This window comes from Balaenoptera physalus (assembly GCF_965194825.1).
Source record: "Balaenoptera physalus genome assembly, chromosome: 15".
NCBI classification, from domain to species: Eukaryota; Metazoa; Chordata; class Mammalia; order Artiodactyla; family Balaenopteridae; genus Balaenoptera; species Balaenoptera physalus.
This window is the reverse complement of record NC_138894.1, coordinates 62,371,548-62,398,106: the sequence shown is the minus strand read 5'-3', so window position 1 is coordinate 62,398,106 and position 26,559 is coordinate 62,371,548. Positions and strand designations below refer to the sequence as shown.

The 26,559-nt window shown below is 35.9% G+C and overlaps 1 protein-coding gene across 3 annotated transcripts in view; it reads right to left on the bottom strand.

The window, feature by feature from the left end:
• Window positions 1-26,559, bottom strand: part of THADA (THADA armadillo repeat containing) — a 314,439-nt gene that overhangs the window by 214,648 nt on the left and 73,232 nt on the right. For all 3 annotated transcript variants that reach the window (XM_082427608.1, XM_082427609.1, XM_082427610.1), the window contains exons 23-26: window positions 23,959-24,091; window positions 21,328-21,441; window positions 16,051-16,173; window positions 4,930-5,021 (exon numbers count right to left, since the gene is read on the bottom strand). In XM_082427608.1, the coding sequence (XP_082283734.1) occupies window positions 4,930-5,021; window positions 16,051-16,173; window positions 21,328-21,441; window positions 23,959-24,091 (462 nt within the window). The remainder of the gene's footprint in view (window positions 1-4,929; window positions 5,022-16,050; window positions 16,174-21,327; window positions 21,442-23,958; window positions 24,092-26,559) is intronic.

Genomic DNA, 26,559 nt, shown 5'->3' with positions numbered 1-26,559 from the left:
TCATTAGACTGTCCGTTTCCCTAGGGCCAACAGTATGTCTGATCCATCTTTGGATCCCAGTGCCCAGCAGAGGGCCCAGAGTGAAAATGCAATATAAATGCTTGTTAAATGGAGAAGACGAGAACCCACTGGGTCTGAGGATGTTAAGGTTATCCTGGCCACAGTCAAAAGAAAATTCTGATCTTCAGTTTGGCCAAATAGGCACTTGCTACAAACTACTATGTAGTTCAAAGCAAATAAGCTATTCTGAATTCTAATAATTACATTCTCTAAAATTTAAAAACCTAGTTGTCCTACAGCTCCCAATTTTAGTTTTGAGAATCCAATTCTTTCCTAAACAATGGAGTGGGTAACCACAAAAACTTGTGGAATCTCTTTTCCTAGAAAACATGAAGAACAGGAGAGAAGCCAATCTGTCTGGAAACTGCTTCAAAATCTGTCTCTAAGCAGGGGCTAGACTAGACTAGATGTCCCTCAGAGGATCCTTCCAGACTCACACCACTAAGACGTTAAGGGAAATAACTAAAGCAATTCTCTGTTATTTGTACCCTGGAAAATAAAACAAATACAATTTAACATCTCCTAACATAGTCATTAGAAATAATTTTACTTGGACCTGGTGATCCTTTTACAAACATTTTCCTCTTAAACTGTATTAAATCATCCTAAGCTATTAATTTGAATATGAGCTCTCTCTAACAAGACAGAATTGAGATTGTACTTAACACTGAAAACAAGATTATTATTCATTTGTTCCTCTTTTTCAACCTACCTGTTTCCATGTACCCCAAATCTACTCATCCCCAAAGCTTTATAAGAAACACAGTCCCCCCAAGTGCTCCACTCAACTCTCCCACTAGTGAATTTCTAACGCAGCCATTATTCAGACCACATTGTGCAGCTGATTACTGTATGTTGTCTTCTATTTGTATCTGCTTCACAACAGATGACAATTCTCGTTTCCCTAGCTGAAACGTAAGCTCCTTGAACAAGGTCCACCTTTTATATTTCTCATGGACTCCTTCACCGTGTCAATATTGAGTTCATGACAAATGCTTACGAATTCTTATTGGCCGACTGATTTAAAATGAAGAGAGAACAAGAGCTATAGAACACTCTGTACACTGAGTACCTGTATGAAGCTTTGGCAAAGTCTAAAATGAAGCTTTTCAGACTACTACATGTATATTGATATTTGTTCTTTACCTGGGAATAGAACAGTTGAAGGTTAATACAAAAAGGGGCTAAAGGGAAAGACCTAGAGTTAAAGATCACACTGGTTTAGCTCCTGCCCTGTAAGGAATGAGGAACTACCAAGAAGAGCCCACTCACAGTGCAGATGGAGGCTATTTTGGAATGCCCAGCACACTCCCCACATCACAGAGCTGAGTAGCTTCTGATTCTATCAATACAAAGGATCAATTACTCATTCTGTCGGGCCAAGCCAGTCCGGGGGTAATAAATAGAAAGGAAAGGAGCTTTAGAAAATTTAAATGTAATACCATTATTTAAAACAAACAAGTGAAACATGTTGTCTCATTCTTCATAATCCAAAAGACACATCTAGAACAAGGCTAGTGAGCTCTAGAGTCCAATCATTTCAAGCATACTCTATATACTTATAAATGGGGAGGAGGCAGAACCTCTGCTCCTTTCTTTATACATGAAAAGGGAACTTCTTGTCCCTACTACCAAGCAGGTACTGTTCTAGGCACTGGGAACATAGCAGTTTAACAAACTCATAATTCTAGTAACAATTACGTAAAGCCCAGCTTAGTATTTGATAGAAATAAAGAGACTTCAAGGATAGTCCAAATCTCTTATCTTAGAGGAGAAAACCAAGGCCCAGAGAGGTTAACTAACTTGTTTCAGTTGGTTATGGCGGGTCTATGGCAACAAAGCCAGGAGTAGAAACCAGATTTCTCATCTCTCATCTAGTAACAAAATTTGCTTATTCAGTAAGCAAGTATTTCTGGCCATTACATGCCAGACACTATGCTAGGCACCAGGCATACAAAAATAAGGATAAGATACTGACCCTGTACTCCAAAAGCACAGGGGAACTGTAAGACAATGAGATGAGTACAATAATAGAAGTGGTAACAGAGAAAAAGCAAACTACATCTCTAATTGCATAGGACTTCCAATATTTTAAAAGAAAATGAACTGTTACTAGTTTGTTTTATTCTCCCTATAGCCCTATGAGTACAGAACACAGATCTTATTATTCCTGGTCTATAGATGGAGAAATTGAAGTGCAAAGCGGGTAAGGGAGTCTATTAAGGTCATCTCCAGTGGTAGCAAAATGCTTAGAAACCAAGTCTGTTTACTCCAGGATAGACTATTTTTCTACTAGATGGGAAAGGCAGATGTTCTTTTTCTGTCCAGTTCCCTTCTGATCAAGAGCGCACATTTGCAAGACTGTGTGCAGAACAATCTGTGGCTGTGAAAGTAGACTTCACTGGCCTATGAGGTCTCATTGGCTGAGTTTAGTTATTCAATGGTTGAGTAACCAACCAATAAGACATCATTATTACTAGCATTCTTACAGTGCCCATGATACATACACAGAATAGAAGCAAAAGGCTCTGCCCACGGGGAGTTAATATTGTAGCGGACAGGTATATAAACATTTCACCCAAAAGTGACATAATTAAACAAACTACAGCTAGAAGAATCATTACAAATAATGGCAAGTTTAAGACACTAAAGGTTTTGCAGAGCAAATCTAGTGGGTGCTGCCGAGAAATATACTCTTTAAGGGTTAAACAAAGAACAGAAGCCTTGTATATATAATGATATATACTAACCTTCAGGTTATTGAAATAAAAACTCTTACCAAAAATGCTTATCACATTAAAAATAATTAACTTTTTAATACCTTCATTTCACTTTTCAGCTTTATTCAAGACAATTATATGAATATTCTATTTCCCTCTTTCTAGGAAAGTTATATATTTTGTAACCTTTCTTATTTAAGAGGAATGAAATTTATAATGGAGGTTCACATCAGCAAGCTGTGGCAAAGAGATTACAACAGTGTGGTTTCATTGTGCTATTCTTCCACCCTCCTTCAGATGCAACCTACATAAAATGAATCTGATCATTTTCTCCTGTATAAAGTAAAATTTGTATACACATCCAAGAATCACTCACTTCATAAAAAGTAAAAGGGAAAAAAAGCATTTCTTCATTTTCGAGTTCAGTTTTAAACATTAATTTCACTTGTTTGATAACCTCATATTTTATTTATGTACTATTTATCATGGCCTTATAATATGACCAAACTGTTTTAAACCTCAGCACTTTATTGAATTATTAACAAAATAAGCAAAGCTAAAAAGAAACAAATATTAGTGATTTCAAACTAGTGACAGGAAGAATTTATTTAGGAACCAGCTAAAGAGTAAAAATTACAATCAGCCTTTCAAAGGAATAATGTTACCATTATTAGAAATACAACTCAGCTAAAAAAAAAACTCTCTAGTATTTCCTTAGTATACTCAAGGAATTCACACTTACAGCCAACTGCTTTCCATTTAAATATTTATTGAATTTTATAGGGTGATAAATAGCAATTTAAATAACAATTCAGAACTACCAGTAGATTTCATTAGATTTACCAACAGTGCATCATAAAATTATTTCATGATATTTTCTCATTCCTAAGACTTAGTTCCATCACAAGAAAATATATTTTAATAAACAAGAGCTTAAAACCTGACTTAAAAGTGTGATCATCAGGGGCTTCCCTGGTGGCGCAGTGGTTGAGAGTCTGCCTGCCAATGCAGGCGACATGGGTTCAAGCCCTGGTCTGGGAAGATCCAACATGCCGCAGAGCAGCTAGGCCCGTGAGCCACAACTACTGAGCCTGCGCGTCTGGAGCCTGTGCTCCGCAGTGGGAGAGGCCACGACAGTGAGAGGCCCACGCACCGCGATGAAGAGTGGCCCCCGCTCGCCGCAACTGGAGAAAGCCCTCACACAGAAACGAAGACCCAACGCAGCCAAAAATAAATAAATAAATAAATTTATTAAAAAAAAAAAAAAAGTGTGATCATCAACATTTTTAGGCAGGAGAGGAATAGGGCCTGATTTATCTCTAGAGCATCAAGAGAAAGACCACTGGGCCAAATCAGATATAGTAAATGAAGTTAAGAAATGATTAAGCATGCAGCGACAGTGACATCTAGTGTTAACAACTGCAAGCCACTAGACTAACACTAAACCCTCCTAAGCGCTAAAGAAACAGCTATTCAAAGCTTCTCTTCTTTAAAAAACAAACAGAACTTGTGCATTGTATCTAAAAATTACTCATAATCAAAATATTTCAGTAAGTTTTTTTCCCAGACGTTAAAAAAAACCTTAAGAGGAAAATGTCTTAGAGAGTAAACATAACACCGAAGACCTAAAAGTAAAAAGCACTGTTTATTCTGTGTGACCAACATCCGTAACTGCTCCCCTTGGTTAGAGGTTAATGTAAAAGTAATCTGGGACATGTCCCGATGAGTGTACTATAAACATTTAAACTTCCAGTTACTATAAAAGCAAAGATATTGCACAAGCTAGTAAGTGATGACACATCAAGAAAAAGCAATATAGGACATTTCAGGAATACGTGAAGAAGATGTAAATCCAAAACGAAACAAAACAAAAAAACGAACTTTAGCTGTTGCACTGAGGAACAAGCTCTACATTTCAGCCCTTGCTACTCTGATATATATATTTTTGCTGCTTTGAAAGGTCCACTTATTAAACAGTAGATATTTTTGCCTAAGGGCTTAGAATTTGGCAGCATAGGTTAATTTACCATAGTATTTTTATAGTTTTATGCTCTAGATGAATCTATAAAAGTAAGCAAAATTCCAAAAATTATTCTTGGCCAGGACAATATTTTGTAAAAAAGTAAAGTTAGCATTAGATGAAGCTTACCTATTTTTTTTGGAAAGTTCATCCTTTCCCCTTTTAACTCCAAATATTCTTGTGATCAATGTACTGAAGAGAAGTGTGGATGAATTTCTCACCTAATGTAAAAATAGATACACAATAAAGGTTAAGCAATATTCATGGTGTGAAACCAACATTTACAATGTTCAAACTAGACATTCAAAATCATTACCCGATTGCCTAGTGTGGGGCTAAAGAAGATGTGGTTTATGTCCATAAAGGAAGACAATTTTCAATAACTTTATAGTAATTACCTCAATGACTTCCTCTTAAACTGAGCTCTACAATCCAACCACATGCACACAACACAGCTTTTTCCTATACTTCTAATATTACCAGCAACTGTTTTCATTATCTCTTTGTACTTGTATCATTAAATAATACTTAAAAAGAAACAATAAATTCATTTTCCCACATCATTTCTGATGATGAATATCCCAAGAAAGAGCTCAGCTCTTTCCTTTTATTTTCTGTAATCATTTACCTATGAGAAAATACTTATCACACCTAACTCAAAGGATCCACATTATTAATATGGCCAAGAAAATATTTAATATCATATACAAAATGTTATTAACCACACAACTGCAGTAACCTAACAAAGTAATTTTAACCCTAAGATTATCTGAGGCAACTGGTTCACAGAAATAAGAAGAAAAAACTATAAACATGAATCATTTCTTCAAATGGTAATAATAAAGCAGATCTATTTCCAAACCAATGTGTCAAGACGCTTTCCTACATCATAAAAATGTCTTGAAAGCCATGGGATATTGGGCTTCCTCAATTACCTTGCCAAATCAGAGTAGAGATGTATAAATATATACTGACTTCCCTATAATGTGTAAGGCCCTATACCAACCCCATGGAGAATGTCCAGAAATAGAACACACACACTTACTGCTAACACAGAGCTTATATTCTAATTAGATAGGAGTCATATGGTGTGTTAAATAGCAATATAAGAAAAAAGGTAGTTAAAAGTAACAATGTAGGATTTAGAAGATAGCTTCCTGAAACTACTGCAGTAAGGATCACAACTCAAATGCCCATAAGGGCAGTGAGTGACAGAGGCAGCAGAGGACTGGGTCTAATGCAGTCACTATTCAGCTTCAGCTGAAGTTGCTGCCTTGAGGGGAATGTAAGCCCAGTGTTGCCAGATCGTCTGCTTTTTCAAGAGAAGCCAGAAACCCCAACTTTTATGTGAAATCTATTTTGAAAAGTTGGCAACAAATTAAAGGAAAAAAAAAAAAACTATTGTAGAAGCCAAATAAAACACAGTTGTGGGCCAGATTTGACCTATCAGCCACCAGTTTGCAACCTCTCCTCTAGAAGCACATGACTGACTCAATTTATGTGTGGTAACTCTTGAAATGGACCACAGATACTCAATTTATGTGTGGTAACTCTTGAAATGGACCACAGATACACTGGCACAATTCATACCATAATTGCAATAAAACCCTAAAACTGGACAAACTCACTTATGTCCATTCAACAGTTAACAAACATTAATGAAGTCCCTACTGTGTGCCTTGCCTAATATCCCCAAACACATCACTCTGTCCTGTTACTCTATCAACATCACCTCTGTCCTAGCTCAGGTCTTGATTATCTCTCACCTAGGCCATTGACTTGGTTCCCAAAGACTCCTTAGGTTCAAGATGACTTGGTAACGTCATCCAGGACCCTATCGCCTCTCAAGAATCATACAAAAACATACAAAGAAAAGAAAAGTCAAAACACAAACTCCATCTTGCCCTAAACCAAACTTTCTGACAAAGACTGCCAGAAGCAGTAAACTTAAAACAGGAGTGTCTGGAGATGAAAGAGGATGCCTGCTGAGGCATACCTTATCAAAACTGTAGAGGACTGTTTTACAAAGTGAATGGGCACCCATCCCCCACCCCAACCAAGAAAGAAAACTCCCTTGTTTGATTTGATAGGCTGAAGGCAGGAGACACATAACGTCTTTTAGTAATGTTAAGATGGATCAAACAGATTACCAGCCTGATCCATTCATCAAGTTCCCTCATTAGTAGCCAGTGATTATCATTACTTATTCCAGTAGGTATAGCAAATTAGTGATATTCTACCATTAATTAGTTAAAATTTTCAGAAAAACTACCATTAAAAAAAAAAGCTTTCCTTCATGAGCTATTTGGTCATTCTGTTATCAGTTAGTACAGAATTATTTCCATAAATTTACCAGTGTGCAGAATGAGTTCATGTCATAGCAACCTCCAAAGGTGACCAAATGATAAACTTTTAAGACATTTCTAAAAATTAATTTTCCTGTTATTGAGATATAATTCACATACCATAAAATTCGCCATCTTAAAGGTACTATTCAGCGGTTTTTACTATGTTCACAAAGTAGGAAACTATCACCACTACCTAATTCCAGAATATTTTCATGACTCCAAAATGAAACCCTATACACATTAACAGTCATTTCCTATTCTCCCTCACTAGGCAAGTACTAATCTACTTTCTGTCTCTAGGGATTTGCCTATTCTGGATGTTTCATATTCATGAGATCATGTGACATGCAGCCTTTTATGTCTGGCTTCTTTCCTTTGGCTTTCATTCTCCAGGTTCACCCATGTTGTAGCATGTATCAGTATGCCATTCCTTTTTATGGCTGAATAATATTCCATTGAATGGATATACCACATTAAAAAAAATCTACTCATCATTTGATGAACACTGGGTTGTTTCCACTTTTTGGCTATTATGGATAATGGTGCTATGAACACTCACATACAAGTGTTTTGTTTTTTTTTTTTAATTTTTATTTATTTATTTATTTATTTTTGGGTGTGTTGGGTCTTTGTTTCTGTGCGAGGGCTTTCTCTAGTTGCGGCAAGCGGGGGCCACTCTTCATCGCGGTGCGCGGGCCTCTCACTATCGCGGCCTCTCTTGTTGCGGAGCACAGGCTCCAGACGCGCAGGCTCAGTAACTGTGGCTCATGGGCCCAGTTGCTCCGCAGCATGTGGGATCTTCCCAGACCAGGGCTCGAACCCGTGTCCCCTGCATTGGCAGGCAGATTCTCAACCACTGCGCCACCAGGGAAGCCCATAAATTTATTTATATATTTATTTTTGTCTGTGTTGGGTCTTTGTTTCTGTGCAAGGGCTTTCTCCAGTTGCGGCGAGCGGGGGCCACTCTTCATCGCGGTGCGCGGGCCTCTCACTGTCGCGGCCTCTCCCATTGCGGAGCACAGGCTCCAGACGCGCAGGCTCAGTAGTTGTGGCTCACGGGCTTAGCTGCTCCGTGGCATGTGGGATCTTCCCAGACCAGGGCTCGAACCCATGTCGCCTGCATTGGCAGGCAGATTCTCAACCACCGCGCCACCAGGGAAGCCCCATACAAGTTTTTGTGTAAACATGTTTTCACTTTTCTTGGGTATATACCCAGAAGTGAATCTGCTGGGTCACATGGTAACTCTATGCTAACCTTTTGAGAAACTGCCAAAGTGGCGGTACCATTTACATCCTTACCAGCAGTGTACGAGAGTTCCATTTTCACCAGTTCTCCAAATCCTCCCCAGTAATTGTAATGGTCCACCTTTTAAATTATAGCTATCCCACTGGGTATGAAATGGTTATATCATTGTGGTTTTGATTTGTGTTTTCCTGATAATGAATGATGTTAAGCATCTTTTCATGTACTTACTGGCCACCTGTGTATCTTTTTTTTGGAGAAATATATTCAAATTCATTGTCCATTTTTAAATTGGGTTCTTTTTATCATTGATTTGTAAGAGTTTTTTATATATCCTGGATACCAGTCAAATATACAATTATCAGATATATGATTTGCAAATAATTTCTCCCATTCTGTCAGATGTCTTTTCATTTTCTTAGTGGTATGCTTTGAAACACAGACATTTTAAATTTTGATCAACCTAATCTACCATTTTTCTTTTGTTGCTTGTGCTTTAGGTGTCATATCTAAGAAGTCATTACCTAATCCAAGGTCACAAAGATTTATACTTATGTTTTCTTCTAAAGGTTTTATCATTTTGGCTCTTACATTTAGGACTTTGATCCATTTTGAGTTAATTTCTAAATATAGTATAAGATAAGAAGCAAAAGCATTCTTTTGCATGTGGATATTCAGTTGTCCCAGAACCAATTGTTGAACAGACTATTCTTTCCCCCACTGAATTGTCTTGGCACCTTTTTTATTAAAAGTTAGGTTTTATTTCTGGACTCTTAATTCTATTCCATTGATTTATATAAGTCTATCCTTAAGGTATTACCACACTGTCTTGATTACTGTTGCTTTGTGTAAGTCTTGAAATTTGGATATGTGAGTCTTCCAATTCTGTTCTTTTTCAAGATTGTTCTGGCTATTCTGAGTCTCTTGCATTCTCTCTCAATTTTAGAATAAACTGGTCAATTTCTGCAAAAATGTCAAAACGGAATTTTAACAGAGATTATAGTGAATCTGTAGATTGGGGAGTATTGTCATCTTAAGAATACTGTCTTCCAGTCCATGAATATGGAATAGCTTCCCACTTATTTAGGCCTTCTTTAATTTCTTTCAACAATGGTTTCTAAGTTGCATTGCACAAATCTTAAACTTCTTTTGTTACATTTATTCTTAAATATTTTATTCTTTTTGATTCTATTATAAATGGAAAGGTTTTCTTAATTTCATTTTTTGATTATTCATTGGTAGTGTATAGAAATACAACTGATTTTTGTACATTGATCTTGTGTCCTGCAACCTTGCTGAACTTGTTTATTAGCCCTAATTTGTGTGTGCGTGTGCGTGTGTGTGTGTAGGGGTGAACGCCTTAGGATTTTCCATATGTAACTGCAATTGAAAAACAGAAATAGTTTTGCATCTTTCTTTCCAATCTGGCTGATATTATTTCTTATTCTTGCCTAACTGCCCTACCTAAAACCTCCAGTACAATGTTGAATAGATGTGACAAGTGTGGATATCCTTGTCCTGTTCCTGATCTTAGAGGAAAAGCTTTCAGTCTTTTACCATTAAGTACATTGTTAGCTATGGATTTTTCATTAACACCCTTCATCAGATTGAGAAAGTTCCCTTCCATTTCTAGTTTATTGAGTGTTTTTAACATGAAATGGTCTCAGATTGTGTCAACTGTTTTTTTACCTCTGCTTAAATGATCATGCGGTTTTTGGTTCTTTAGTCTATTTGTAGGGGTTATTAAATTAATTGATTTCCATATGTTGAAATATATATACTCTGTTTTAAAAGTGTAGAAGTTATACAGCATAACATTTTTAAAAGTTACTGTAAATGTAGAGCAAAATAACTATCATGAAGACTACTTGTTACTTAAGCTAGAAGAGTGTCCTTGTTTCTGTGTGACAGTATTAATAGTTCAAGGACATCTGTTTCAGTTATCCCTTTTTATTTTCTAATATTTCATCCATATTTTCTGTCCCTGTTCACTATAAAGCTAATGAGGAGGGGAACTAAGTAGAAGTACAATTGAGAAAAAGGTTGTGACTAACTGACAAACTACATTATCAACTCCTAAAACATGGATAGTAAATGCTAACGTGATTCACTGATGTTAAATCTTAACGTGGGTAATGAAAAAGTTCATATACAGTGCTAGTATATTTTGAAAAACTCATAGTAGTAATGGCAATGAAAACAGTCCTGTTTATTAGGAAGGAAGGACCAAGGAGAGTGCAAGTAAAAAGGAAAGTAACAATAGAAAAGAGCAAGTAGTAATAAAGTTAGAAATGGAGAGAACAGAATGGCTGCCAAATAACTCCAACTATAATCAATCCTTATCACAAGGAAAACACCAGAAAACCTCTTCTCTTACTACCTTCCCCATCAAGCCCCCAACATACAGTTGATAGAGACTTGGTATTCAGCTACAAACTGACAACTGCTGCCAAAGTTTTCCCCTTCTATTAGCTGGTTACATATGCTTTTTCTTTCCTTTGTAGTACAAAAGAGTTTCCAAACAGATTTCTGTAAGATACAGAAGAGTTAGGTAAATGAAAATTAGGTTTCACAAAGCAGTGTGTGTGTATGTGCGTATATATGTATATGTCTACTTATGTATACTACATACTTTGCTTATACATTTATGTCTTTTCTTATATAACATAAATGCTGCCTTAACAAATATTTAAAAAATATGAATGGAGAACCTATCATGTGCAATCACTATGTGGTACAATTATTGTGGTGTGGTGTGGTACACACCATATACCTTCACCCTTTATGGACAGTCACATCCTTGAAGATGGGATCTGCATATAATATTATGAAATATTTTGTCTAGTGTACATAGTGCCAGTTTATAGTAGAAAGAAATACTTTCTGAAAAAATTAAATGGGATTTCGATTCTAATTTGCCTTCCATCACCTCTTAGCCATGGACCTTGAAAAAGACACTTAAAACTTCAGGTCACAAGTCCCTCATCTGCAATCCAGGAAAACTGTACTATGATTTCTGGTCCTATGATTAAGGGGAGGGCCAGCCCTGTCTGGAATTCAGGGTAACTTTCCTCCAAAGTAGCAAGACACTTACCCCATGAGAAAAGAAGAGACGGAGCTTCTAGTAGCCCACGCACCACCTACAGGTGAATTAAGGAAAAAGTACTCTTCCTGTGAGTGAATAAAGCTCCACGCAAAGGCATGCAGTGTAATAAGCAGAGCATGGCTGAGTTTCAGCACCGCACAGCCCTCAGCCTGGCACCCTTGTGGCAACCTCACAACCACCAGTGGGCCTGTCAACGGTGCCGAAAGAGGAATAGAGTGCACGTGGCAGCACTAATGGGAAGATTTGAAAGGCTCTTTTTCTTCCTCAAACCCATTGCATACTGTAAACCAGAGCTGGCCTGAGGGAAGCAAAGTAAGATGTACCAGTTAGAAATATAAACCTGGTGTGGGTCTGAGAAGGACCCTAAGGTGGCATACTCAGTGGAGCTTCTGGGCAAGCTGGAAAGATGAGTTACCTACCCTGCAATGAGGATGCAGGGAAAGAAGATCAGGTAGTTGAACATAAAAAAGGAAATGCCCAGAAATGTCTCAGTTTTCAAAACTTGCCCAGAAAATTCTGTTTCCATAGATATATGTATCTACAATTCACTGTTTGTTACCTAATTTTTAACTAAACTAGCTTCATCTCTAAAATATATGTTGAAGATTATCACTTGTCACCATCTTTACTAATACTTCTCTATTCTGAGCCACTCTCATCACTTGGCAGAACTATTACAGTAGCTTCCTGATTGGTCTTCCGCCTTCCCTCCTGCCACCTCACAATCGAGCCTCCACTTTTCACCACATGAGTCAAAGCCCATCATCCCCCTACTGTGAAACTCTCTCATGCAGGGTTTTTCAACAGCAGTGGAAGCCAAGTGTCAAACCCCAGACACCAATGGTGACTGTGGCTCATCCAGCCACTTCCAGACTCAGATGAGATGCTACATCACAGGGCATGGGATCTGGCTTCTCTAGCAGCTGCCCAAGGGTTGTGTCAACACCTGCGCAAGTTGTGTTAATGCCCTAAGGGGTGAATTTTGACCAATAAGAGAGAGAAGGTGGGACTGTTCCCAGAGTCGGTAGTTTCACATGGCCCGGCTAGAAGATACACCACATGACCAGACAAGCAGCTCAGTTTTCCTGCAAGTTAAACTACAACGCCTGCTTGATAATGTCTCTTCTCTTTTCTTGCCTCACTTCCCTTTTCCCTTCATTCCTGCTGCTGTAGGTTTGTACCATTCAATAAAACCTTAGCACCCAGGCTATATCTCCAGCTCTGTTTTCTAAGGACAGGGTCAAAACCCTAAAAGGTAAGTAAGATACACCTTCGCCGTATTCCTATAATACCCAAAACCTTCCCCGATAATAGCACAGATTCTAGAATCACACAAAAAACACTTGTACGCCCTTGGACAAAGTTATTTCTCCTCTCCCCTCTCTTTATCTGTAAAATGGGGATTCTAATAACAGAATCTACCTAGCAGGATTGCTCTAAGCATGAACTGAGATAATCAATGTAAATGATACCAAGCACATGGAAAATAGTCAATAAGACAGTCACTATTATGATTACGTCTTACTTATCCTTGTATTTCTAGTGTTTAATATTGTTTGTAACCAGTAGGTATGCCTAATGTCTTATATATATTTACAACAATACATTTCCCCTGGCTTTTAAAAATGCCTAATAGGTGGCAAAGATTGAGAGATTTGTGTGGTCTCAATACAAAGATTGAGGACTCTGTACAAACAATTAATATACACATGAATGCTTCCTGGAAAATGTTCCTTCACTGCAAAATTAAAATTAAGCTTATTTTACTTTTTTTTTTCCTCTAACTTACCAGGAAAAACAATTAAGCCAAAAGTACAGATGGAGTCACCTTTAGGTACAAGATATATTCCTGAGAAGATGTGTACAAATCAGATTTCTGTAAATCAAACCATATTTCACACACAGTCAGGAAAAACCACTCTTTAAACAACTTCACACAGAATGCTACGGTTAATTGTTTTGTAAAATGAAGACTTCTTCACATTCATTGAGTATGTTGCCATGGTTCTGGCGTATCTTAGATTAGGTTTTTATAAGGAAGGAAACAGAACAATTGATATATTTAAGTCATAGAGTGTGGATCATTATAGCTGTGATGTTTATTTTCTCTGGTAAAGCAAACAAACTGAATAGAAACAAAAAAGATTCCTTTAAAACACGTGTTAAAAGGGAAGATTCCCCCCAAATAAAACTATACATAAGCACTTATATATATTTGTGCAGGCTTTTATAGATTATGTGTGCATATGAGTACTACACACACATAAAAGCCACATAGAAAAAAGAGAAAGAAAACACATTCGAATGCTAAAGATTATTATATCTGTATGGTAGTTAAACCGGTGACTTTTCCTTTTCCTTTTATGCTTATATTTTCAGACTTTCTGCAGTGCCCATTTGTTACTGTTTAAAAGGTCTCCAAAAAAGACTTTAAAAAAAAGATCCATTCATTTCTGGTACTTTCAGTTTTCCTAAAGTTGGAAAAGTCACCAGGTTTCACTCTCTGAAAGCCCTTTCATAGAGAACATTTCTCTGTTCATCTGGAATGAATGGCTTAAAGAAAACAATACTGACATTTCTGGCAATCAGCTTTATGATCTCTACTCTTCCTGATGGTCAAGCCACATTCCTATCTACCTCTCCTAACAGTATACAGGTATTGCTTCGTTTTCCTGTAAATGCAAAAGGTAAACACCATGTCCTCAGGAGTAGTTAGGCAATGCTCCTAGACAGAATTTCAGACATTTATCTTTCTTACAGGAAGATGTACGATTTTCCAGGCAACAGTTGGCAATCTTGAGGATTCCTCTTTACATTGGGAGTCTGTGCCTTGGGCTACACTGCAATATACTGACTCTCAATTAGAGGCTCATCAGAGAGTTATGAATTGGTTTGTGCAGCTCACTAATTGGAAGGCCTGCCTTTCTAGTAAATTCTCCATTCTGCAGGTAATATATTAAGGTCTAGCTTCTTTTCTCCTCTCCCTTTGCCAGTCTTTTTTTTTTTTTTTTAACGCTACAGTCAAGTGCCTACAAACCATAGGTTAGTCTCCTTTATTCTAGAAGGCACAATGATGTAGGAAAAACAATAAAATCATGGTGTTTCTCCCAGGAATTATAAAAAAAAAAGTGGAAGTTTACTTTCTTTAATCTGAAAACTGTACTGGGTATTGCCCACAATCTTAGAGTTCTGAATCAAAAAGTTTCTGGACAGTAATCATATTGCAAAAAACAAAAGAAAACAAAAAAAGTGACTCAGCATTTAACCTCCCCCATTTTCATGTTTTGCATCTGTTTTTTTCACCTTTTGATAGAGTATATTTCCAGCATTCGCTCAACACACTGATACCCAGAGCCCACAACAGACACATTCAGATACTCAGAGTCATTCTGCTTCCAGCTCAACATCAAGTGCGATCAAAACATCAAAAGAGATACCACTTCACACCTGTTAGGATGGCTGTTACCAAAAAAATAGAAAATAACAAGTGCTGGCGAGGATGTGAAGAAAATGGAACTCTAATGGGAGTATAAAATGGTGCTGCCACTGTGGAACACAGTTTGACAGTTCCTCAAAAAATTAAATACAGAATTACTATATGATATACACAAATGAATTGAAAGCAGGGACTCAAACAGATACTTGTACACCAATGTTCACTGCAGCATTATTCACCCTAGCCAAAAAGAAACAGCTTAAGTGTCCATCAACAGATGAAAGAATAAACAAAATGTCATATATCCATACGACGGAATTTCATTCAGCCTTAAAAAGGAATGAAATTATGATATATGCTACAACATGGATGAACCCTGAAAACACTATGCTAAATGAAACAATCCAGACATGAAAGGACAAATATTATATGATTCCACTTATATGAGGTACCTAGAATAGGCAAATTCATAGAGACAAAAAGAAGAAGAGAGGTTATGTTATCAGGGGCTGGGGGAAGGGGGATGTGGGGAGTTACTATTTAATGGGTACAGTTTCTGTTTGGGAAGATGAAAAAGTTCTGAAAATGGAGAGTGGTGATGACTGCACAACACTGTGAATGTTTTTAATGCCACTGAATTGTATACTTAAAAACAGTTAAAATGGTCAGTTTTTAAATAAAGATAATTGACAGTTTAAACAAAAATAATAACAATGTAGTGTGGGTTTACAATATACATAAAAGTAAAATGTATAATAAAAGCACAAAGATTGGGAGGAGAGAAATGGGAGTACATATTGCTAGGTTCTTATACTTTAAGATGGTAAAATATTACTTGAGGGCAGACTGTGATGTTAAAGATATATACTATAAACTCTAAAGCAAATACTAAAATAAGAAAACAAAGAGTTATGGCTAATAAGCCAACAAAGGAGACAGAATGTAACCATAAAATACCAAGGGTCAAAATGTAGCTTGATCCAAGAATTTATCCCTTGGAGTAACTCCTTAATAAAATGCAGTACATATTTTTTTATCATCCAGTGAAAGGTTAGTTTATCAAAACCTACTCAGAGGTATAATTAAGTCAATGAAAATAAATAGCAAATGCACTTACTGCCCAGACTGGTGATGTAAAGCCCAGAATTGCAGCCTTAGCTCCATCAGCAACGTAAGGGATAATAATTTCTCCCAGACGTGTATCTCTGAACAAGGCTCTAAGGATATTTAAAGCATGAACCTAGAATAAAAAGTTCAAAATCAGTTGTAGGTTGAAGACTGTGGTAATTCCAAATCTGTACATATCCAGTAGCATAGCCTCCAAACAAAAAAATTACCAAATTATAAGAAGAAATGGATAATTCACAAATAAAATAGATTATAATAAAACATGCCTAATGATTGATAAATCAATTTTCTTAAGTAAGCAAGATTTGAACAATGCAGTACAAAAGTCTGATCCAATGGACCTATGTAGAATCCTGCACCTAGCAAATAGAGACAATACAGTCTTTCCAAGCACACATGAAACATTTATTTTTTAAAATGACCTCAAACCTAGCCATAAAGCCTCAACAAATACCAAAAAATTAATTTCTTACAGATTATGCTCTGATCATAGTGGAATTAAGTTAGGAATCAGTTTCTTTGCATACTTTTAAAATTGACACATTTTAAAACACTGGTCAAAGAAAAAAATTTTTAATATTTACAGCTGAACAATAACGAAGATGCTACACACTGACGCTTGTGCGATGCATTTAAGTGGAACATAAAAGAAATGTACACCTTAAATGGCGTCTATTAAAAAAAAAGGCAAACCATTATATACCAAATGGATAAAAACAAGGTCCTACTGTATAGCACAGGGGACTATATTCAATATCCTGTGATAAACCATAATAGAAAAGAAAATAAAAAAGAATGTATATATATGTATAACTGAATCACTGCTGTAGAGCAGAAATTAACACAACACTGTAAATCAACTCTACTTTAATAAAAAAATGAATTGGAAAAAACGTCCAATTAAGATGACAGAAAAAGAACAATAGGGGCTTCCCTGGTGGCGCAGTGGTTGAGAGTCTGCCTGCCAATGCAGGGCACACGGGTTCGAGCCCTGGTCTGGGAGGATCCCACATGCCGCGGAGCAGCTAGGCCCGTGAGCCACAATTACTGAGCCTGCGCGTCTGGAGCCTGTGCTCCGCAACAAGAGAGGCCGCGATAGTGAGAGGCCCGCGCGCCGCGATGAGGAGTGGCCCCCGCTTGCCACAACTGGAGAAGGCCCTCGCACAGAAATGAAGACCCAACACAGCCAAAAATTAAAAAAAAAAAAAAAAGAAAAGAACAATAAACTCAAAATAGAGAAATAAAATTTAAAAGAGTAGAAAATTTTAAAACATCAATGACATAACTATGAGCATTAACAAAACCAAAAGGTGATTCTTTGAAATAGAAACAAACCTCTGATGAGACTAACCAAGAAGAGAGAGAAGAAAATATGCAATAACATGAATACCAAAGAGAACATAACTAAAGGTACATCAGAGAATAAAACAAAAATATTTCTACCCTAGTCAATTAGAAAAATTAAGGCAAAATGAACAATTTCCTAGAAAACAGAACTAATCAAAACAAATTCAAGGAGAAATGGAAAAGCTATATAGATATTACCATTATATAAAGAAAATCAATAGTTAAAAATCCCACAGACCAAAAAGAAAGCAAGACACCAAACCCACCAAAATAACACACACACACACACACACACACACACACATACACACACACACACACACACAAAGACCCACATGATTTTATGGACGAATTCTACCAAAGATTCAAATAATAGATAATCCCAATCTTATTTAAACTGTTAAGAGAAGATGCCCAAGTTTATTTTATCAGTCCAGTACCACCTGGCTATCAAAATAAGGTAGGGACAACTACTTTGAGAAATGGTAGTATCTGTTAAAGCTCAACATACACATACTCAATAACCACTCCTAAGTATCTACTCAAAAGAAATGTACATATTTGTTCACCATTAGGCTTGTCAAAGAATGTTCTTAAAAGTACTGTTCTTAATAACCCCAAATTTAAAACCATCCAAATGTTCATCGACAGAAGAATGAATAAATAAATTGTATACTATTACATAGCAATGAAAATGAATAATTCACAACATGGATGGATATTGTAAACTTAATGTTCATCAAAAGAAATCATATCAAAAGAGTATATAATGTATGGTTACATTCATGTGAAATTTTAAAAAAACAGGTAAAGCTATGGTGTTAAAACTAAGCTACTGGTTACATTTGGGGAAAAGGTGCGATTAGAAGGGAGTATGAGTGGGCTTTCAGGTGCTAAAATGTTCTGTTTCTTGCTGGTTATAGAAATGTGTTCACTTTGTGGAGGCAAACATATTATTTGTACACATCTTTGTATGTTTGTTATAATTCAATAAAAAACTTTTACATAAAAATGAGGACAGGTACAGCATGAAAAAGGAAAACCACAGGTTAATCTCACTTATGAATCCAGTGAAAATATGTGAAAAAAAATTTTTTTTCAAATTTTTAGGTGAATCTAGCAATGTGTAAAAAAATCTATCATTTCAAAGTTGGGAGTTCATTCTCTGTAGGCAAAGATCGTATTATATTAAAAAGTCAATATAATTTATGATGTTTGCAAATTCTAGAAGAAAACATTTATCTCAAAAATGCTTGAAAGCATTCAATAAAATTTGGTTTCCTTGATAAGAGGCGTTAAAACCTACAGCAAATATCAGAAACAACATAAGGATGTCTGCTATCTCTATTTCTATACAAAACTGTACCACAAGTGCCAGACAGAAGAACAAGAAATTTTTTTTAAAGAATTAGAAGAGTAAAGCAAATTTAGCATTACTAAGGATATGATTACCTATAAAGAAAATTCAAAGAATTTACAGACAAGTCATCAGTTGAATTACAGCAATTTACGTAGGTTGCTGAACATTTCACAAAAGATCTGTAAGATTTTTATGGAAAATTATTTTTAAATGTAATGAAAAACATTAAAGAAGATCTGAATAAGTGGAAAAATAAAGCCATGAACATGGACTGGAAGATTCAGTATCAAAAAAAGAAGTCATTTTCCCCAAATAAATCAATAAATTTAAATTCCACCCAAAATTTAAAAAGGGCTTTCTGGTTGAACTTAACAAGCTGATTCTAAAACTTATATGGAAGAGCAATGGGACAAATATTGCCAAGGTAATTCTGAAGGAAAAAAAAAAAGGAGATTCACCCTACCAGATATCAAGACTTACTTAAAAATATACAGTAATTAAAATAGTGATTTGGGCCCAGGGACAGACTAATAGACTAACAGAATAGAGCACAGAAACAGACATGCGTATCGACAGAAATAGTACATGAGAGAAGTAGTGTCAGTACGATAGTACAAGAGGAAAGGATGTATTATATAAAGAAAATATAAAATATCTTTCTGACCCTGGGGTATGGAAGGCTTTCTTAAATGAGATCCAAATGCACAAACCATAAAAGAAAAGTCTGACATATTCCATTTTATTAAAATTTAAAACTTCCAGGCAATAATAGAATAATAAGCAAAGTGAAAAGAAGCGATAGACGAGGAGAAGATACGTGTAATTCAAAGAACCAAAAAGGAAAAAAAATCAGGAAAATAATTTTAAAACAACAAAAAACCCAACTCCTGCAAAACAAAGACAAATAACCAAATTAAAGGTAACCAAAGTCTTTAAATAGGCAATTCACAGAAGTCATACTAAAGCCTAATAAATACATGGAAAGATGTTAAAGCTAGCCAGTTATCAGAGAAATGCAAAATAAAACCGGGAAACACAAATTTCACACCAGGCAGAAAGGGAAACATTTGTATACAATGAAACTCTGCTTGGAAATTAAAATGAACTTGGAGCTCACTAATTTTAAAAAATGTTGACTGAAAAAAACCCAAACTATAAAACAATGTGTAGATAACACAATTCATGTAAAAAAAAAAAAAAAAAAAAAGCTCTTAAAAGAATGAAAAAAATGCACGAAATGATTTGGTTTAATGATTACAGATGAGGAGGACCAAAGAGAAACAGAATATGGAGGAATCTACAGTGTATGCAACTGTATCTGTAACGTTTTACTTCTTAAACTTGGAACTGATTTCATAGATGTTGATTATTCACTGTACATTTTTACGTGCTGAAATATTTCACAGATAATAAAAAAATAATACAGAAGTAAACCATGGGAGGGGAGAAGGAAAGCAAATCATCATCCAACACCTAGAAGACTGGTCAGAGATAAAATATTAAATTTTTACCAATTTAATAAAAATGATCACTAGTGGTAATTAATGACCTTGAAGCAGAGTAAGGTAATAATTTAAAGTACTCTTTAAAACCAAATTTCACTATTTTCAGATGTTCTTATTAAACAATGGTATTTTTTTTAAAGTGATAGTCTAAGAAAATGGAGCCAATTATATTTTTCACACTTTTTTGGGGAAAATAAAACGATCATTTCTGAAAAGTGATCAGTAACTTTTTATTTAAAATTTTTAAAGAAATTTCACATCGTATAGTCACAGGCCACTATGTGACATGTGTTAATAAACCCTATCCTTTCCCACCGGTCCACATTCTGGCCCATGGGCTTCCCTTTAATACCTCCCACAGGCTCTGACATAAAACCATATGTACTTAACTGTACTTGACTGTAAACTTCAGCTCTCAGTCTGTTCTCTGACCTAGCATGGGCCTCCCACAGGTGGGTAGGAACATCCCACTATGAAGCATTTGCTGAGAAAGCCTAGACAAGAAGTATCTGACAGGTATGCACTACCATGGAGTGGACTGAAGCTGTGAGGAACACTTAACCCAAATTCATACACACACATAAGTACATACTTAACTCAACGTTAGCAGTGACAAAAAAAGGAGTAAGTATTAGCTAAAATTAAAATATGAATATACCCAAAGCCAGACACTACATTTTAGGGAAAGATCCAACTGCCAAATCATAAAATATACATCGACTCAAGAAAGCACACATGAAATTTGAAGGTGATAGCACATTCGTTTTTAAGTTTTTAGATACAGTTGTAATATTACAAAATATCTTGTCTAAATTGAATGCTTTCACCACAGTTTAAAAACAGATCATCTTGGTCAATCTATATCAACTAAAGCAATGGTTTATTTTGTGGACTGGAAAAACCAAACCAAAACAAAACCCCTCTGAATAAGCTTCAAATGTCTGTCTTATCCTCAAGAGTTCTGTACCTTCAGCAGATTTTTTTTTCTTTTTAAGTACAGCAAAGATTTAAAACCACTGCCTTCCTAGCAGGGTTTGTATATTTCCATTATTACCTTAGGGACTGTGCTCTGTGAGTCATCTGTAGGTCCAGCCAAAGAGATTAACTCTTTCATTGTTATTTTCAACAAATCCATTTTGCCTTTCTTAGGTTCAGATGCCAACAGTGCCTATGGAAAAACAAGACAGAAATTATCAGGACTATTATTTTATATACACCTGTTTGCTACTTACCAGAATTGATTCCCCAATGCAAAATCTCCTTTATAAAAACATGTGGTGTTGAGCTAGTTAAGCCACGTGGCCTTGGGCAAGCAGCTTAACCTCTCCATCCCTCAGATTCTTCGTCTGTAAAATTAGGTGGTGATATCACAGCATCTCTAAGGTCACCTCCAGTTTGCTTATTAACTATGTAATTCTAAGAGGTTGAAAATGGCTCTTGTTGACAACTCTTCTAAGACCATAATTGGGTAGCAGGTCTCAGACACAATAAGCATGTCAGTTTTAATAACAAATTTATCCAACAAGAAACTTCTCTTTACTTGAAAAACAAAAAACCTCTGGATTAAATTTCTTGTAAGGATTTGGAAACTCCCTGGAGATTGATCAGTTATTTAATTCTTCACAAGAGTCTACCTGGAGGACTATCAAACTGTAGCACTGGAAACTCCATGGGACAAAAGGAAATACTACAAACTTCAAAGGGGGTCCTATATTTGAATATTCAAGAGGTGCTTATTTATTTTGTGTCTAACATTTTGCCAGTATTCAATAAACATAAAAATAGGAACATCAAACCACTTGAGGCAATAGAAAGGAAGGAAGTACTGATACATGTTACAATATGGATGAGCCCTGAAACATGATGCTAAGTGAAAGAGGACACAAAGACAACATATTATATGATTCCATTTATATAGAGACAGAAAATAGATTAGTGGCTGTATAGGACGGGGAGTAATGGGGAGTTTTTCTCCATAGCTAACACCAAGCAGAGGTTTCCACCAGAACAAGAACATTACTTTATTGGTAAGTTATGCTAGGAAAAATGGGGCCTCTCTGAGCAGATTTTTCCGATAATTTAGATTTTATTCAACTAAAATAAATAAGAAAGCTATATATGATTACTAATGTGTCTCCTGGGAACAATAGTTCTTTTTCCCCAAGAGCTGTGTATAGTTATGACATTCTTCCCAAGGCTGGGCTAAGAAGGTGCAGTCCTGACCCCTCTATCACTATGACCAATATGTAGTACTAGTTGGGAACCAGAGATGGAGGCACATAGCACAAAGATGCAACCAAACCTTGCTGTTGCATTAACACATGTCCTCAGACAGACATATGAGGCAAAAACACACTAGGTCAGAATAACTCAGAGGCAGGAGAATGACCCACACTGGTCCAGAATGGGTCAGATCAGAGAGGAGTCGATTTCTGAAGGTCACCAAAATCTACCCAGCAGAACCACCTCGGTGATCTCTATGCCAAATCAACCTCCACGACTGGTGCCCGTTGTCATAAAAATCATGACTCTGGGAATTTGAGGGAGGCATAAGAAAGGGAAGGAAAAAATGTTGGGGCACTAAAAAACAGACTTCATTTCACTTATTTTCATGGCTTTTTTTTACACCACCCCATTCCTAGATTTTATCTTCCTGAATATTAAACAAAGATCATTCAGGTCGGGTCTGAGTTAGTATCATGAGGACTTGGTTTTCATTCTTTGGATTCATAATGGTGACAGCCTCTTAATTTCAACACTGTGGAAATAAAATATTTTAGTATCAAGTAGCAATATCTGAGTATGCTGATATGAAGCAATCTTTAAGCAATCTTCATATCTTTATGCTGATATGAAGCAATCTAAATTAAGTGGAAAAAAAGCAAGAGACAAAACAGTGTGTGGAGTATGCTTTCATCCGTGTTAAAAAAGAAAACGCGTGCGCACACACACACACACACACACACACCCAGCAGGGTGCCTGGGCTCAAGTCTTAGTGCTGCTCTTACTATCCCTGTGGCCATTAGCAAATCACTTACCTAACCTCTCTAAGGTCCACTTTCTTCATCCACAATATACGGATGATCATAGGACCTACCTTGTAGGCCTTGAGGAAGGCCTAATTTAAATATTAAATTTAATTTAAATATTAAATGAGATAATATATGTGAAATAACCACTTATAAAAGTTAGCTACTATTAGGATTAGGATTATTTTATGCATGGATATTTTATAGAAGGATTCAAAAGAAATTGTTAACACTGGTTGCCTACAGAGTCTTAAGGGTCTTTGACATGAAAGGAAGAATATTTTTTCTAACTGAGAAAAAAAAAAAAAGGGCAGCATGTGCACTTCCTGGAAGTGAGCAATGAATGCACCACAGCGATGTCTTCCTACTTCACACACAGGCGGAAATCTCTACCACCCTCTGTTCATATTACAAGACTGACCTCTTAGAGGGTTTGTTCCAAGAAGAGATCTGTCACAGGAACACACTGTCCACACATTAAAACAAAATCACAAATGCTATAGTACTTGTGAAATGTACTATAGAGAATCAGAAATGTCCCTTATGCAATATGCTCACTCACATGTCAGGGGGGTTAGAATACACTACTATCAGAAGACCAAAAACAAACAAACGAACAAAGCCCTCAGCTATGATCCTGTAGATAAGTACCTACCTGTATGTAGAAAGGAATTCCAGCACTGCGTCTTGTAGCACAGAGTTTAGATGAAGGATCACTGCATCTAATTTCCTCTAAAACATTCCATAACCACTCTTCCGGTAGCTTCTGCAGACTCAAATTAGGGCACCTAAAAGGCATATATAAAGCAAACATTTGGGATTATCAGGTACCAAAAAGTAAAAGCATGAACTATTGATATACATTAACACTGTTAGGAAAGAATAAACATCCTTACATTCGGAGGGAGGGAAACTAAAAAATGTCTCACTTTCCACTTTTCACCTACTTTCTTCTTTATGATGGGTCTTAGCATTTGTAGCTATTATAGATTCCATTTCTTACAAAAGCATGAAGAGCATGTGTCTTGTCTGCAAATGAGCTTTAATACCTAGGCCTGCACCCACGCCCAAAATGTTCTGAAGGTTAATCAAACTCTCACCAATGTTCTAGATTGCAAAATTCAAGATTTCCAACAAGCAGAACATAACCTTATAGTTTACTGTAGTTTATATTCTACAGTTATAGAGATTATACACATTTTTGAAAGTGTATTTTAGTAATCATTTTAGCTTTCTCAAGTGTGGCCTATCACAAATAAAATTTTCATCCACATCCTATGGAGAATTAATTAAGCAAGTTATTTGGAAAGAACCTTAAACATTTTAAAGTTATTTGGACATTACTGTTAGTGAGATTCTGCTGTACTATGTTAATATATTCTAGAGTGCTTAAAAACATGTGACTTTAAAAAAATTTTTCATCTTACGCCCTAATATACAGTTATATAACATTATCCTAAGAAATAGCGTATTTAATGTTAGATAGGCACAATTATTTTAGAAGGATCATAATTGGATTTAACTAAAATTAATACGAAAATAAAGAGGTAAAGTCCAAAGGAAAAATACTCTCTTTTTTAAATTGAAGAAGACAGTCTGCAGAAAGATAACTGATTTCTAATTTGTAGAGAGAACTAGAGCTCTTAGAAACATGTGGGTTTTTTTCGTTTTTTTAAATTGAAGTATCATTGATTTACAATGTTGTGTTAGTTTCTGATGGGGACTTTTTTTTCTTTATTTTAGTTTGGTGTTAAGATAGACAACTTCAGTTTCTGACTAACATTCCAAATAGCAACTCAAATTTAGTTGTTTATGTCTTGTATAGAACAAAATATACATAAATAATACTACTTTGAAGGAGGCATTTTTTTAAGTTTGACATGGGCCTAAAAAACATTATTTCAGCCCCAAATGTTACAACCAAATCTCCCTACTCCCAGCAGGCCCTGTAATTTTAAAGGTTTCCTTTTAGCCTGGCTTAAAGTCTATCACCTTGTTCCTGCTTCTTCCCCCTCAGCTCCCTCAGCCATAAAAACCAGCCATCAACAGATTGAACCACAAAATTAAAAGAGATTCAAAGGCAGAACAACCAAATGCAAAGTGTGAACCTTGTTTAGATTCCAACTTGAAAAAAACAAATTTAAAAAAAGATACTTTGAAATAATACAGATAGTTATGTATATATTAGATATTATATGACACCAAGGAATTATTTATAGGATGTGCCAATGTCATTGTGGACATAGAAGAAAGTGTATTTTTTAGAGAGGCACACTGAGGTGCATAGGAGTAAAAATAACATTTCAGGGATGTACTTTGTAATACTTCAGCAAAGGACAATGAAAGGGATAGATGAAGCAAGTGTGGCAAGGCAACTGCTGAATCTGGGTGATGGATAAAGGTGGTTCATCACATTATTCTCTCTCTCTCTATACACACACACACACACACACACACACACACATATACGTGTGTGTATATATATATGTTTGAAATTTTAATACGCTTTATATGTTTGTAACTTATGTTTGAAAATTTTCATAATAAAAAATCCATTTCTATGTTTGAATTTTTTATAATAAAAATAATCCTCCCATACTTACGTTACTTACATTACTGAAGTTACTTCCCAATCACTGGGTTTGTATCTTTTAAAAATTATGATAAATGCATCTGTTTCACAGAATAATTTCTCTAGTATACTATTAACATTGCCAATGTGGTATAATCCTCACACAGTTGCCCAGTCAAAAGCTGAAATCTAAATCCCTAGGAGTTGTTATTTAAGTGCTAATGATACAGTTATGGATTACTGCCTTTTTTTGCTCATTTTTCATTGTCTTTTAAGTATATTTGGGTTAATTTACACCACAATGGGTGAGCAGAGAAAAAAACAAAGAGAGAATTAAAGCAAAGTCACCTTTCTGTGATCTAACCATCCAAGAAAAAGCTGGAGTCACAGAGGTGAGAAAAGGAAAGACTACTTGATCTAAGGTTATCTGTGGATTTCATTTACTTATATTTTCTTCCCCACAACAGGACCACTGGCAGTGAAGGACTGGCTTACAGATAATGCTTCAGATGAAGGTTAAGTATTCCTGTAGGAATTCACTATGTAAGAAAAACGAAAGGGGAAAAGGAACTGCAGGAGATGAGGGATACTTTCCTATTTCCTTATTTTTCTATCAAGTGCACTGAAATACTAGTACAACAAATACTAGTTCAATAATGCTCCTCCTCCACAACACTGTCCCGG